This window comes from Notamacropus eugenii, chromosome 2 (assembly GCF_028372415.1).
Source record: "Notamacropus eugenii isolate mMacEug1 chromosome 2, mMacEug1.pri_v2, whole genome shotgun sequence".
Taxonomy (NCBI): domain Eukaryota; kingdom Metazoa; phylum Chordata; class Mammalia; order Diprotodontia; family Macropodidae; genus Notamacropus; species Notamacropus eugenii.
In genome coordinates, this window is record NC_092873.1 from 122,749,741 (window position 1) to 122,766,019 (window position 16,279).

The 16,279-nt window shown below is 35.2% G+C and overlaps 1 protein-coding gene across 1 annotated transcript in view; it reads left to right on the top strand.

Moving 5' to 3' along the window:
* HCRTR2 (hypocretin receptor 2) overlaps positions 1-16,279 on the top strand; it is a 200,600-nt gene that overhangs the window by 155,926 nt on the left and 28,395 nt on the right. The window contains exons 3-4 of the mRNA XM_072638432.1: positions 1,143-1,386; positions 12,333-12,448. Coding sequence (XP_072494533.1) covers positions 1,143-1,386; positions 12,333-12,448 — 360 coding nt within the window. The remainder of the gene's footprint in view (positions 1-1,142; positions 1,387-12,332; positions 12,449-16,279) is intronic.

Consider the following 16,279-nt stretch of genomic DNA (forward strand, 5'->3'; position numbering starts at 1 on the left):
GCATTTTTCTACTAGTCAGCCTTGTTTCTCAGGGCTTATGAATAACGAACTACAATGAATCACTAAGAAAGTACTGCTTTAGTGTTTTCATGAAAATCTTAAAAGTCTGTATTATATATAGGCAAACCTTCTCTAACATTCTTCTCTAATATTGATCAGAACCCAGACATTATGCCCAGAACCATTTTGCTTTCCCTAGAGTCTTGTGGATAGGTAACGAAATAGGGCTGGATTGAATGTTGAGAGATGACTAGAGGTTCTAGAGAATTTCTTGAACAGAATGCTGTCCAGACCTTGTGAATAAAAGGAAAAGGTGAAAATGAATTGAGCATTTGGCATCCTTTAGAACTATAGAACTGTAGTAAGTCTGTGTCTCATTCATAACCATATAAGGCTTTTCATATTTTAGAAATCTGGCTCTACAACTCATAACACTGCAGAGAGGAGACTTGATTGAGATCTAGCACAGATAACTATATTTTCTGGGAGAAAGTTTCTATTGAAATATGAACTCATTCTGAATTAATATCCATATAATGAATCTTCTTAATAAAAACCAACTACTGCCTTTGGTACAGTTTATTTGAAAGGACTAAAGGAAATTGAAATTCAATTGCTACTTGATTACTGAAAGGAATAAGATGAATATTATATTTGTCTCCATAAAACAAGTGAAAGTGAGTCCTATGATTCTGGGTTGCTCTAAGCAGATTATTTTTATGAGGTTGTGATTTTCTCTGTCACTGCAGAAGTCAGCAAGATGAAATAATGATGACACTGCTTCCAAAGGTGAAGCAGAGGAAATGAAACATTCATTTTTGTAACTTTAGGAGTTGTTTTGTGTATAAAAAGCATGAATTACCTGTACAAATATTTCCTTTTCCTTTCCATCCCCCAACTCCCAGTTTAATATTTTAACTTTTTTTTTTTCATTTCCACAGTGATTTGAGGAGAGATTTGTTGATAGAATTTACATTTACCTTCCTTGACAATCCAGTTATCTTAATAGTTAAGTGATATTAACTTAATTAATTAATTAATTAAGTGATAACTTAATAGTTATCACTGGGTCAAAAACCTAAAGCATTTTCAATTTTTAAAATGGTGATTCTCCTATTTTTTTTGTCTTTCCTTTCTCTTAGACTGTGTCAGTCTCTGTGTCTGTGCTAACATTGAGCTGCATAGCCTTGGATAGATGGTATGCAATTTGTCACCCTTTGATGTTTAAGAGCACTGCCAAGCGGGCAAGGAACAGTATTGTAATTATCTGGATCGTCTCGTGCATCATAATGATTCCTCAGGCGATTGTCATGGAATGCAGCAATGTGCTCCCAGATTTAGCCAATAAAACCACTCTGTTTACAGTGTGTGATGAACGCTGGGGTGGTAAGTATGTTATTACCCACAAACTAGGGGTACTGCTATGCCAACTACAAACCAAGTCTGACTCTTTTTTTCTTGGCATTTCCCTAATTCTAGACCTCATAAAAGTTCAGTACCTTTAAGTAAATTTCATCTTTTTATGACCCCTAGACATTCCAGGGACATGTGACTTGGTTTGTATGTTTTTAGCACATATAAATAAAAGATCACGCTAATCCATAGTTCAATTCTAATAATCAGAAGGTGACACAATTGTAAGAGTCTTTGAAAGCAAAGAATCTGGGTTTGAATCTAGACTGTCTTGATTATTACCTATATGACATTGACCAAGTCACCTCTAAATTCCCCCCAGAACTGAAATGATGACCTTTTGGTTCTGTAATCTATCATCCTAAAATAGCATCATGTAGTAATGAGACCCTTGGACTGGAAATTGGGAGATCTGAATTTTAATCCAGGATTTGTCACTAAACACAGAACTTTAGAATTGAGAGGGATCTCAATCATTATATAGTACAACCTCTACCCCCAAAGAGCATCCTCTATAATATATACAATAAATAGTCATAAAGCTTTGGCTGAAAACTGTCTAATGAGGTCAATGTACTTCATTCTGAGGAGGACATTGTACTTTTGGATTCACTAATTAATAGGGATTTTTTTCATAGTTAAATCATTTCCCTTTCATGGGCATTAACTTCTTCATTTGTAAGATTAAGAGGATAGACTAGATCAATGGTATCAAATTCTGATAGAAACCAGAGACACTATATCATGAATACAGACCCCTGTGGGTCTCATATTGACATAGTTTTAAAATGTGTTATTATTTGCATTTTATGATTTTATGTATCTCCTCATTGGGCAGCTAGGTGGTGCAGAGGATAGAGTGCTGGGCTTCGAGTCAGGAAGACTCATATTCCTGAGTTCTCATCTGGACTCAGACACTTACTAGCTGTGTGGTCCTGGGCAAGTCACTTAACCCCGTTTGCCTCAGTTTACTCATGGAACTAGAAAACCACTCTATTATTTTTGTCAAGAAAACCCATAATAGATTCATGAAGAGTCACATGTGACTGAAATGACTGAACAACAACAAATTTTATACCATTTTGATTTGGTTTGGGACTCTCTTGGCAATACTGTGGACAATATGAGAATTAAATGTAACCTAATTAACATTTCTGCACTAGTTACTCTTTGAAAATATGTCTTTGTATTTGTACCCCCAGCACTTAACACAGTCTCTGAAATACATTTAATAAATGTTACTAGATTAATTATGTTGATGCCCTTCAAGATCCAATATTTTATTAAATCTATGAAATAGCAGATCAAAGTTACTTATAGTCTTATAACATCTATCTTATAACAACTATCTTTAAGATAGGCAAATCAATAAGCATTTATTAAACATTTTGTGTCAAGAAATATACTAAGCACTGAGAATACTAAGAAAAACAGAAAAAAAACATTCCTTTACTTTCCTTCTAGAAGTTGATATTTCAGTGGGCCAAGACAACACAGAAAAGGTAACTGAAGTGGGGGAAGAGAGAAGAGATAAGATGACTTGGTTTGGTATTCTTCCTAAAATAGACATTCTAGAAAGAACTAATGAGACAGACAGACAGACAGACAGACAGATAGACAGACAGAGAGACACAGACACAGACATAAAGAGACAGAGAGAGAAAGGAAGAGAGATAAAGACAGAGAAAGAAAGAGAAAAAGACAGAGACACAGAGAGAAACAAGCAGAGAGAAAGACAGAGAGATCAAGTTCCTAGAGGAGAATACTCCCAATGTAAGAAGTTCCAGGAGTAGAGTAAATTTTAAGAGGGAAAAAGGTCCAGTGTATATTGTCATCTCCCCAACTTTCTCAAAAAGTAACGTGATCCTTCTCTTGCAGATTAAGCACAAAGTGAGAGGTTAGAGAATTCTGTACTCTGAATACAGGTTGGCTGTAAGGTACCTTTTTTCAAGCACACACACATATATGCACACATACATATATATATACATATGTGTGTATGTAGTATGTGTATTAAGTATCCTTCAAAAATTTTATAAACTTGTGGGTACGCACTTTAAAATAAGATTATTCACTTTACAGAAATGTTCAAATTGCAGACACTAATAGTGGACTTAAAATGACTGGATTTACAAAATTCACAAACTTAACAATCTTGTTTTAGGGGCACATCGGATGTACAATATCTACTTGTATTCTGGGCCAAGTCACTCATCCATCTTATTTCCCTTGCTAATAAAAATGGGAGAGATGAAACTGTATCTACTGGGTTAGTTGCAGTCACTCTTCATAGATATTTCTATGCTGTTCAAATGTAACCAGCAGAATTTTAGAGCACTTCTTTTAATTTCCTGGAATCTTGCACATAGTAGGCACTTCATAAATGTTTGGCATATGTAGATATAGACATAGATGACTGTATGCTTTATTGGGAATGCATTTCTATCCTTAGACACATTAAAATTCTTCCTGTAAAGACCCATGATAATAATTCCAGGAGGGCCCTGTACTGGCAAAAACCCTGAGCCTGACACCACCAGCAGATTGTGTACATTAGACAATGAGAAGGAGAGTGTTGGTTACCATGACATTAGAGAGCGTGATCAGGACCCATTAGTGACAGGCCAATGAAAAGAGCACCACTTTTCGGCACAGATTACAAACATGCTTTCCATTCTTTATTCCTCTTTTTAAAAAAAGTACATTTTACTCCCATACTTTCATTAGGAAAAAACTGGCTTCTTATGACCAATTACTGCAATGAATTATTTTAGAAAGATGTCATGCTTTTATTAGAAAGACATCCCTTTATGGTAATGCCCAAAAGCTTTGGCCAAAGTGGGAAAATATAGTAAGGGGTACCAGTCAAGTGTTACTCTTAGATAGGGCATCAGTTACTTGTATCTAGGAATTGAGAATCCACTCTTTAAATTTAGAGAAAACAACAAATTGGGCAGAACTGATTGTATCTCAAATGTCAGGAATAAATTACAAATCACTGCACTGTAGGGGAATGGTTCCACGTAAATGAAATTCTAAAGGGATTGAGGCAAACAAGGATATTTTAAAAAGCTAGACTGCTAGGGAGACAGGTATTGCACAATCTTTTTTTAAACCAATCAGATAATGTTGATTAGTGATTACTCTGTGCCAGATATTGTACTAGGCAGCTGGGATCCAAGTGCAAAGAATAAAGCAATCCTTACTCAGAAGGTGCCTATCCAGGGTAAAGAGAAGGCACTGAATACTGCTGGTGAAATAATACTGGTCCTGTTGCAGAAGGAGAGGACCTGTTGATTTCACATTCCAGCTTGTTCACTTACCAGTCAATGTGACCCTGGGAAAATCTTTTAATCTCTTTGAATCTCATCTGGAAAAAGAAGATAGTGATAATTTATACTCTATCCAACAGGGTTGTAGTGAAGAAAGTGTTCTATAAAGAGACATATGGATGTGAACCACCAACATTAAACAGATTTACTCTAAAATAAAATATACCTAAAATTTCTTCTTGTTTCTAATATTATAGTTATTGATTGTTTTCTATAGGTTGTTACTCTGCACTTGCAGGCATGCGCATGCACACACACACACACACACGATGTCTTATATATAGTGATCAGAATGAAATAAGTTGAAAGTGCCAAGAATAATGAGATAATTTCTCTGGAAGTCATATTCATTGTGTTACTATGTTCCAACATAATTTTATATTTTAAATAACTCCCCGAGGCCTATTTCAAACATTCTCCCTGCCTTTACCCTTCTTCTGTGACTCATAGTGCCCCGTTATGGGTCCATATAACGTAAATCTTCTCTTTAAAGTCAGATCTGTAACCTTGGCATAAAACTACAGAGAAAGAGAGAACTACACCTTCTAAGACTCTTTTCAGCCCCATGATTCCACAAAGGTAGAGTCTTAGAAATGCTTCACTAAGGAGAAGGTAAGAATGAAAGAGTGACTGATAACAGGTAGACATAGAGTTTGTAGAAGTAGCTTACTAAGAAAGGAAAAAGGAGGACTGAGCCATGGTAGAGCTTTCACAGGTAGAACAGATATTTTATTCTTGTGCAATGGAGCCAGAAAGTTTCAATTTACCAACCCTACAAGTTTGCATTCTTATTCAAAGGTAGAGTCTTATTTTTCATGATATCCAAGGGCTTTAGGCAGATTGGAAATTGTCTGTTGATTTTATTAGCATAGACAGCTTCAGGTAAGGAGCTTCATCTGCCAAGGCAGAGACAATTTCTCCCTATTGATAGTCTAAGAGAGTGGTCAAGAGCACTAACAGGTTAAATGAATTGCCCACGGTCACTCTTCTAGCATGTCAGGTATAACATCTAGGTATTCCTGATTCCAAAAAAGTCCTGTCTGCTATGCTAACCTGCCTCTCTAGAGCTTTGCTTTGCTTAATTGTTCAACTTAGTCAAAACATTTAGCAAGCAGATAAAAGGCACACCCGGTATTTTACAAATATCAGCTGTATTCTCTAAAATATGCTGCTCATTAAATTTCCTTCATGTGCCAGCATGTTTTTTCTGTTTTGATGGGTTTTTTGCTTTTGTATTTTGTTTTGGATTTTGGTTTTTGTTGTTCTTTTTAAACTTCAAATGATTCAGACTCCCCCAGGAAATGTAAGGAGTTTTAACCCCCATTAACACATATCACAAAGCTATGGGATCTAGCCAATACCTGTGAGTGTGCAGTTTTCAGATGAAGTCTGAAACCACATTATTTTCTAATTATCTTTGACCAGTAGATGCAAATGCAAACTTATTTCCAGTTTGAGAGTTTGATTATGTAGTCCTAGCATGAATATTATGGAAAGCAATTATTGTGAGATGCATGCAAATATACAAATGCATGCTCAGGCTGCTGAAGTCATTTGGGAAAATGGTTAGAAAGGGATTAGATAATGGCCCATAATTACTGTAGCTGCTTATAAAAGCAAGAATTAAAATAATATAAAATTAAATGGATCTTCTGTAAAATCAAATTTAATACCAGTTATAAAATGCACTCTTCAATATTAAATCCAATTGTTTACTGAGAGTGTTCCACAGAACACTGGTAATGCTTTTACTGCAGGGTATCCTAATTCTGATTGCAAGATATGTCTTTGTGCTACCACACAGTGCCTTGCAAATTATAGGAAATTGATTCATAAGTATTTGTTAACCGATTATAAATTAGAACAATAGTAAATACAAATCCTATAGGTATGTATACACTTTGTTATGCAATTCAACATTCATTCATTCAAAAACTACTTGGTAAAAGCCTACCACATGTGAAATATTAGGCTAGTATATGATTCTACTCAACTAACATTCATTAAGGACCTACTGAATGCAGAGTAATGCTAATTGCTATGGAAGACACAAATTTGAATAAGATATTGTCCCTGCCTTCATGGGGGCTGGGGAGTAGGGGAAGGAAACAAACATTTATTAAGCAACCACTATGTGCCAAGTAATGTGCTAAGAGCTTCGTAGATATTATCTGATTCAGTCCTCACAACGCTGTGGAAAAAAAATCACATATAAATATTGCTTCCTCTTAATAACTGACATTGTGGTAAAATGCAAAAAAGCATTTGATAGAATCTGAGAATCAAGTTCAAATCCATACTGTGACAGGTACTATTTATGTGATCTTGGGAAACATTTTTCACTTCCCTGGGTCTCTGTTGCCTCATCCATGAAATAAGGAGGGTGGTCTACTTGGATTCTAAAATCCCTTCTAACTAGAGAGCCATGGTTACACAAGCTTATGAAAGAGTAAGAAGTGTAGACTCAGAGAGTGATTTACCCAAAGTCTCGTGGGTAACAACGTTTAGGGATCAAATTCGAACCGCAGATGACTGAATTCAAAAGCAATGGTCTTTCTATTACATATTATAGCATTCTGACATAGGAAATGATCTCTGATCTCAATGAAATTATAATCTAGTAGGAGTAGTATGATATGAACATAAAAATTTGATAACTGTAGAATAACTATCTCACATTTTAGACTATTGGAGCACAAGAGAGATATAGAGTGCTCAGTGCAAGGGTTGAGAGAAATAAAAATTCATTTCTGACTGGTCAGATCAAAGAAAACTTAAACTTTTCTGCGATCTGTCCTCAAAGATCTTACTTGGCTCACTATAATAAGCTGTTGCTGCTGCTGCTCAGTTGTTTCAGTCACATCTGACTTTTTGTGACCCCCATTTGGGGTTTTTGTGGCAAAGATACTAGAGTGGTTTATTCAAATATGTTAAATAAAAATTCTAAGAAACAAAATTAGTTTGAAATATTCAATTAAGCTTCTATAAACCCATAAGCTAAATCTGTTAAATAAAAATTCTAAGATTTGAAATTAGTTTGAAATATTCAACTAAGCTTCTATAAACCTATAAGCTTTCAGTGAACTTTCCAAATTATAAATTTGAGCATCTATAGTGTATACATTTGGTCATCAATAAAGAAAATTTCAGAAAATAGAAGTACAAGTATTTTAGTATTATGGTGACTGCTGAATATTACAGATTTTAATTGTTCAAAGTTACTTACTTGAATTAAATCAAATCAATGTATCCTTCCCAAAATGCAACTTCTGTCACTGAAGCCATGAATCCATGCCATAAATATCATATTTATATGTTTCATACTGATTTTAAAATAAACACAGCATATTGTTACAGTATTGATTATTCACCTGCTTTGTAAATTTGTCACTAGGTTGCTACTTAAGTTACGTTAACTAAAAGACTAATTTTTTTAATGTTTTTACTTTTGACAACTGCCAATTTATTCAATAAATGAAAACACATTTTCTAGCACTTATGATGTGCCAATCACTGTTCTAAGTTCTAGATGCAAATAAAAATATCATAATAATCGCTCCTTGCTGACAAGAAACTCCTAGTTTAAATACAGAAGGTAACACTTAAATTCATCTGAAGTAGACATGGAAAGGACCAGAAGTCCTAGCAGTGATGTGGTGGAGTGAATTCCAATCCTCAAACATTCTTAGGTTGCATTAGTAATTAATACGACAATTCTCAAACATTCTTAGGTTACGTTAGTAATTAATATGCCAAGGTACTGCAGGGCATACAGGCAGGGAAAGTCATCATCCAACAACATGGTCACCTCTGTATTATAATAAATTTGCTTTTGGCCAGTATATGGAGTTTGCATTAGAGTGAGGAAGAAAGATCAACTATGAGACCATTACAAAAATCTAAGTGATAGGCAATAAAGAACTTACGTAGGGTGATGGCTATATGAGTGAAGAGAAGGGGGTGAAGGAAATATGAGAGATGATGTGGATATTGAAATGACAAGATTTGAAAAATGTTTGGGAGTTGGAGGGTTAGGGAGAATGCATAAGTAGGGGATGAGATCCAGATTGTAAACCTTTGTGACTGCAGGGATGATGGTGCTCTGGACAGAAATAAGGAATTTAGGAAGAGAGATGGGTTGGCAGATGGGGGTGGGGAGGATATGCAATTTAGAATACATTACAACACATCCACATGACTTCATTTTATGTGATTCACTCTACTGTATTGAAAACAGAAAGAAGTACAGTGTGGGATAGGACTCTTACTAGTCACTACCAGGTAGTGTAGAAGGAGTGTTCCTGGTGAGGGACAATGTCCCAGTAGTACCTGAACTGCTGTTCTAATTGGTGTGGAGATTTAGATTTAGACTGACATTGAGATTATAACTTCAATGACTGTGAAGAAGAGGGATGTTTGAAAGTCTGTCAGTGAATTGGGAAGAATTGATGTGGAAGAATGTTGGGGCAGGGTGGGGAGATGGATAAAGAGTAGGTAAGATTAAATTGGAGATTAGAACCTTTTTTTACTCTCATTGGGATGGTAGGATGGAGTCCATATTCCTGTGCTCTACTCAGTTGATCACAGTAGTCAAAAAGATTCTTCACATATTTGCATATTAACATATAATCCCCTGCCCTTATTTTCTAGTTAGGGAGGTCTTTATATAGTAGATTGTGTCACTGCCTATCTAGTCTTCTAAACATGGCTATGTAAAATTAATTTTTTTCTATACAATAGCTGGCTATTATAACAAATCTCTTTCAAGATACTCTCATGTGCATGGACTCAACAGGCAATTATCTAATTCCCATCGTTCCAACTTTTTAAAATCATCTTGACCTTGGAGTGAAATATCTGTGCATTATGTTGAATAGCTCTGAATTCTATAAACATTTTTGTGGCTATGCCCATAATGCCCTTATCACACCCACCTCCTTCCTTTCAGTCTTTTTAAGGCTGGTACAGACATTAGGGCTTCAGAGGTATCTGCTTCAAAGCCTTATTTTTATGTGAAAAGCTCACCTATGACCCTCCCCTAGACATATAAAAGTTGAAAGCTGCTTAGGTGCTGGGGGAGTGCCCGGGTGACTGTAGAGTTTCTTTGAAATTGGCCCACCAAATGTTTCTCAGGCTGCAGCACTTCAAAGAGAAAGGCTGTTTTCTCCTGGCCTCTGGCCTCTCTATCTTAGCTGCCTGACTCCTATGGTTTTTTTTTTTTCTTTTCAGAACTGAGCTGTTTTATAGAATAAACTTAAAAGAGGCCAGGATCCCAGCAAGGAAACGATGAGCTAGGTATTTGCCACCTAGATAAGAATAAGGTTGTTGGGTTTTTTTTAAGTATTCCAGCCATGTGCTCAGCCCTCCAAGGAGTGTTTGCTGTTCTCCCCTGTCAACATTATATAGAAATAAATAAATAAACCAACTAACAGAAAAATCAAATAAATAAATACAACCACTCCTATGTAAATAGATCTTAGAATGGGGAGGGGGTGGGAACAGTGAGGTGAAGGTTGGAGACAAAGGATGGGAGATGAATTAAACATAAAACTATTGGCATTTCTTTCATTAAAATGAGAAAAATCAATAAGGTACTGCTAGCCTTCTTGCCTAATAGCAGCCAAACAATGGATTTTTTTTCCACTGCCTATGTTATAAAAGGCCAAATATGACAGAGGGTAAAGATAGGGAGGAATTTGGGGAGAATAATTTGACATTTTTGTGAAGATTTTACTCTGAGAATTTACTTCCCACTAAATCACACAACCTATTCACACACACAAACAATTATGATACATTTATCGAACTCAGTACCCTCATTTTATCAGTAAGAAAACATAGGCCCTGACCTCAGAGATAAAGTGACTTAAGATCATAGATATAGGACTGGAAGGGACTTCACAGGTCAATTGGTTCAAACCCCTTATTTTATAGATAAGGAAACTGAGTGGCAAATCAATGAAATGTCTCACCTAAGGTTATACAAGTAGCAAATAGTAGATTCAAGGATTAAAACTCAAATCCTCGGATTCCATATTCAATTTTTCCACCCATTTTACCATACTAAGGTCATATAGCTGTGGGGTATCTACATTCAAGTGATAATTTCATCTGATGCTTTTTTCCTTCACAATATATTGTCATTTGCAATATTTATCAATTTTGCTACTAGAAAATTTTATTTGTGAAGGAAATATTTAATTATAAAAAGATGATTTTAGGAAAACATAAGTCAAAGATATGCAAATTCTCAAATGTCTTTTATTAGTAGTGAATTTAATAGAAAACACTGTGATATAAATGTGTGTATTAATACAATTAATAAAATAGTGTAGCGAGGTGGTCAAGCAGATAGAGTGCCAGGCCTGAAGTCAGGAAGACTCATTTTTATGAGTTCAAATCCACATTCAGAAACTTCCTAGTTGTTTAACCCTGAGCAAGTCACTTAACTCTTTTTGTCCCAGTTTTCTCCTCTGTGAAATGATATGGAGAAGGAAATGGCAAAAAGCTCCAATATCTTTGCCAAGAAAACCCCAAATGGGGCCATGATGAGTCAAACATGACTGGAAAAAAAATAAACAATAACAATTAATAACCTAGGTCATCCACATTAAATACAGCATTTCTTTATCACACACCAGGGCAGTAAAGGAGTCTTGGTTAGTGCACTAAGCTGGAAGGCACCATTAGCAAAATTCAGGAATTACATTGGAGTTTCTGCTTCTCCCAAAGGTAAAACAAAGACTCTCATAAATGAAAGTGCTGACTGAGACATACTCCCTATTTTAAGTGCAGAGCTGGACCGTGATTTTTTGCCTCTCTAATAACCATATGTAATCAAGGCAAAATCACTTTGCTCTAAAAGCAATTGCCTTTGGGAAGAGAAGTGGCAGCATCAGCTTCCTGATTGTTCTTATCTGAGAAAAATAAGTAGCATTTGTTTTTCACATTTAGAATGCCTCTAATATGTATGTAAGTAGCGTCTAAATGTAAGGGCAGTTTTAAGCCTGGGATAGTCATTCACATTAAACCAACTATTTAGCTAGTCACCAAGATCACCTTTAGACCATGAGAAGTTATTGGAAAAATACCTTTCCTGGAGAACTGTTATTCTAATGTAGAATAATATGTTTTTATAAGGTCTATGTAATGGATAGGTGAATTGATAGAATTCTAAATTTGGAGTCATAAAGACATGATTTTGAATTCTGCCTCAGCTACTAGCTGTGAGACCTCAGGGAAGACATTTAATCTCTTTTAGCCTTAATTCTCCCATAAAAATATAAAGTTATGATAGTATCACCTACCTTGCAAGACCATTTTAAGGACCAGATGGGATTATTCAGAAACATACGGACACATGTATGTGTATGTGTATGTGTGTATCATATGTGCTCATATCTGTCTATCTGTTTGTCTATCTTTATTTCAGTGATCTGATTTTTTTCCCATTCTGGCAACATAGTATTTCCAGTGAAGAACACATAGACAATATATTTGCATTTTTGAGACATTAGTTTTAGCAAAATTTAAAAATATGGTATGTTTCAACTTTTAATATCTATATATATATTTTTTAAATTTCAGGTGAAATTTATCCTAAGATGTACCACACATGCTTTTTCCTAGTGACATATATGGCACCTTTGTGTCTCATGGTGTTGGCCTATTTACAAATATTCCGAAAACTGTGGTGCCGTCAGGTAAGCAATTTCACTTGATTTATATTTCACCTAATAAGAATTTATACAAACCCAAATTACCGCAATGAATTTATGTAGCATACAGGTAGTTAGTGAAAGGCAGACAATGGCAAGTCTAGATAAAAAGGTTGAAATACTAATCAATACTGAGCTAGGTTTTATTAATTATTTTATTAATATTTGCATTTGAAAAATCTAGTTTGTGTACTGTCTTAATGGCTCAAAGTTAGAGACACAGTTGTACCTACTTGGTGACTTAACTTCACTTACAAGAGCAACATTGGCCAAAGCAGGTCAAGGAGGGGATGGAGATGTGGTTTGCATGTCGGAGAAGGCATCTATATTGATGAAATCACAGGTCTTTTGAAGCATTGAAGTATAAATAATATTATAACTAAATACATGATCAAAAATATGAATAAAATATGCTTGGATTTTTTTTTTTGTGATTAAGATGTGGTACTCCTTTCAGCGCTGTGGATCAAGACCTTTCTGCTTTAAGATATTGTCTCTAAGACAGTTGGGAGCAAGATGATGCAGTGGAAAAAGTATTGACTTTTGAGTGAGAAGATCTGGCTTCAGCTTCCACATTTTGGCACTGCTTTTGTGTCAGTGGGTTTTCTTATCTATAAATGAAGGTGTTGGATGAGATGGCTTCTGAAGTTACTTTTATTTCTAGATCTATGATCACATTAACATAAGTTACTATGCCTGAAAAATATAAGTATTAAGCTGTGTTCCACCTTTTGGAGTGCCTCTGAGTTTACTGAATTGCTTTTTAGGTTGAAATTGCAACCATGGTGGTAATGATAATAGTATTTATATAACACCTTAAGGCTTTGTAAAGTGCTTTACATATGCTTAATAATAATAACAATAAAAAAAATAATATTCAAATTTTGCAGAGGTTGCTATTATTTTCCCCATTTTCAGGTTGAGAATATATGGGTCTGAAAGAGATCATGTGACTTGCCTGTAGTTATATAGCTAGTAAGTATCTGAGGCAAAATTAGAACTCAGGTCTTCCTGAATCCAAATCCAATATCCCTGGGCCACTGAACCCATCACCAGTTTCATGCATGCTATCTTTCAACATCAGTAAGAACTGTAAGAGCTTGTGCTGCATTAGCAAACCAAATGAGACCCCAAGGTTATCCTTGTACCATGATAAGATATTGGAGGAATGCCTTTAGTAGAGAATTAGAATCCTAATTTTTAAAATAATATTTTAATTCTATGTAATTGATAAATGAATTGATAGAATGCTAAATCTAGAGTCATAAATGTTGAATCCTGCCTTAGATGCTGGCTAACTGTGTGACCCCAAGAAAGACACTTAATGTTTCTGAGTCACAGTCCATCATCCATAAAAAAGCAGGTATTAGTAGCACCTACTTTAGAGGACTTTTTGAAGGACCAAAAGGAACTATAAAAATGTATGTATGCCATATATATGTATATGCATATGTGTGTTTGTACATCACATGTGGTGCTTTGTAATCTTTAAAGATCCATATATATTTAGTTGTGATTTTTAATATAAGCTAAGAAATATGTTGATGAGTGGATTCATTGAAATGTCCCTTTATTAAGATACATACTTTAAACTATTAAGAACAAATAAATAGTATCTTATTTAAGCTTTTTAAAGAAACAGGTATTATAAATGCCCATAAGAGTTTGATGAGACCTTATAGGCCATCTAGTGCAGTTCCTCCATTTTACAGGTGAGGAAACTGATAATCAAGAAAGTTAACTTGTCACTCAGATAAGAAGTATCAGAGGCAGGATTTGAAATCATGGCCACTGATTCTAGAGTAACTGTCCTATCCGCTGTAGCATTGCAAACATTTCCTTTGCATGGCAGTTAAGTCATAAAGAATATGAACAATGACATGAAGCAGCATGGAAGGTAAAGTCAACCATCATCATCTAGTAGCTATTAATCCATTATCTGTCATAGGTGTCAAGTCACGTATTCAGTGAGTTAATACACACAGTCCCTGCCCTTGATAACCTAAGATAGAACAAAGCTGATGATTGGTCATTTCAATTTAGGGTCAATTCCTAAAGCAATTATTAACCACCTACTCTATGCGAGGTACTGAGAAAATGAGAACAAAATATTTCTGGTACTCAATGTTCTTACTTTATTTGGAGGGAGATGACACATGCATAGAAAAATTAAGTATAAAATGGTTTTCAAGGGGAAGGGGATAAGGGTCAGCTTCCTAAAGAAAGTAACATTGGGACTGATCTTTGCAGGAAGCTAGCAATTCTATGGGACTAGGTAAGGAAAGAGCCTATTACTGAAATAGGAAAGCTAGTGCAAAAGGGAAGAGACATGGGAGTAGGTTGACATGTTTCAGGTAAAGCAAAGAGACAAGTCAGGTTGGACCAGTAGAATAGTCAGGGGAACAATGTACACTTGCACTGAAAGGTAGACTGCAACCACACCAAGGAGGGTTTTACAAGCCAGAGAAATCTGTATTTTAACCTAGATTAAAGAGAAAGAGCATATTCAGGCTAATGAATAAGGTCCATGAATTAAATCACAAGTAAAGATGGATTGATATATATCAGTAGAGGCCCTAAGAACATTTGATGTGAAGGTCAAAAGAATTACAAGCACAGAAAAAATAAGGTTTGTGGAGGATATATCATCTTACATTTTATCCTAATTGGCATTTATAATATAAATTAACAAAAATAATATAGCATAATGATGTAGTTGTATTAATAAATAATAATATGAAAAATACTTACTGAATTGAAATGTTTTGAAGGAACATGCAGGGTTTCAGGAAATTACTATGGGAAAAGGTGCTGAGACTGTGGAAAAGACTTCCACTAAAGCCACTCTCACTCAGTTTGAAAATAAGGAAACTGTCTCAAAAAGGTGAAGTGCCTTGACCATGGTCACAAAGATAATATGTATTCCACTGATATCAAAGCTCACTCTCTTTCTACTTTCCACTGTAGCACACTGCTTTTTCAGAACTAAATTATTAAACAAGTCACATAATTATGAGTTAGAAGCAATTTTCAAGGGTATCTCATCCACTTAATCCTCAAAGTAAATTCCCTATACCACATATGCAATATGTCACCTTCAGTCTTTGCTTGAAGACTTTTGGTGAGAGAGGAATCACCATTTTCTGATACACTCCATCCTACTTTGGATAGAGTTAATTATTTGCAAGTTATCCCTAACATCATGATTAATTTGCCTTTCCAATCCATTATTCTTTGCTCTTTACTCTGGGGCCAAGAAAAACAAATCAATTCCCTCTTCCTATTGCACACCGCCCACACTTGAAGACAGCTCTCATCTACCTACTAAGTCTTTTCTTTTAAAGGCTGCACATCCCCAATTCAAATCAGTTTAACTCCACAAAGTGCCTTCAAACAGTTCCCAAAAGCTTGAATTCTGGACTTTTACATCCCAGTGGTCTTCTCATAGCTCTCTACCATGTAAAAGTCTTTCCAAAAATGTGTTGTCTAGAAATGAAAATAATGTACCAAATGTGGTATGATCAGGCCAGAGTACAGCAGGACAATCATATCTCTGTTCGTGTATCTTATGGCTCTCTTCAAGCTATTTGAGATTTCATTAGCCTTTTTGACTTTCCTGTAGAATTTTAAAATTATATTGATTCAATCTATTAAAAAATCCCAGATATTTTATGATTGACAATTTTGTAGTCATAGAACCCTCCCATCTCATACTTGTGAAATTAATTGGTCAAGCTCAAGCTTTAAACTTTGCATTTTTTAAAATTTCCATTTTTTAGATTTAACCTGACAGTCTTCCTTGTCAAATATTTTTGT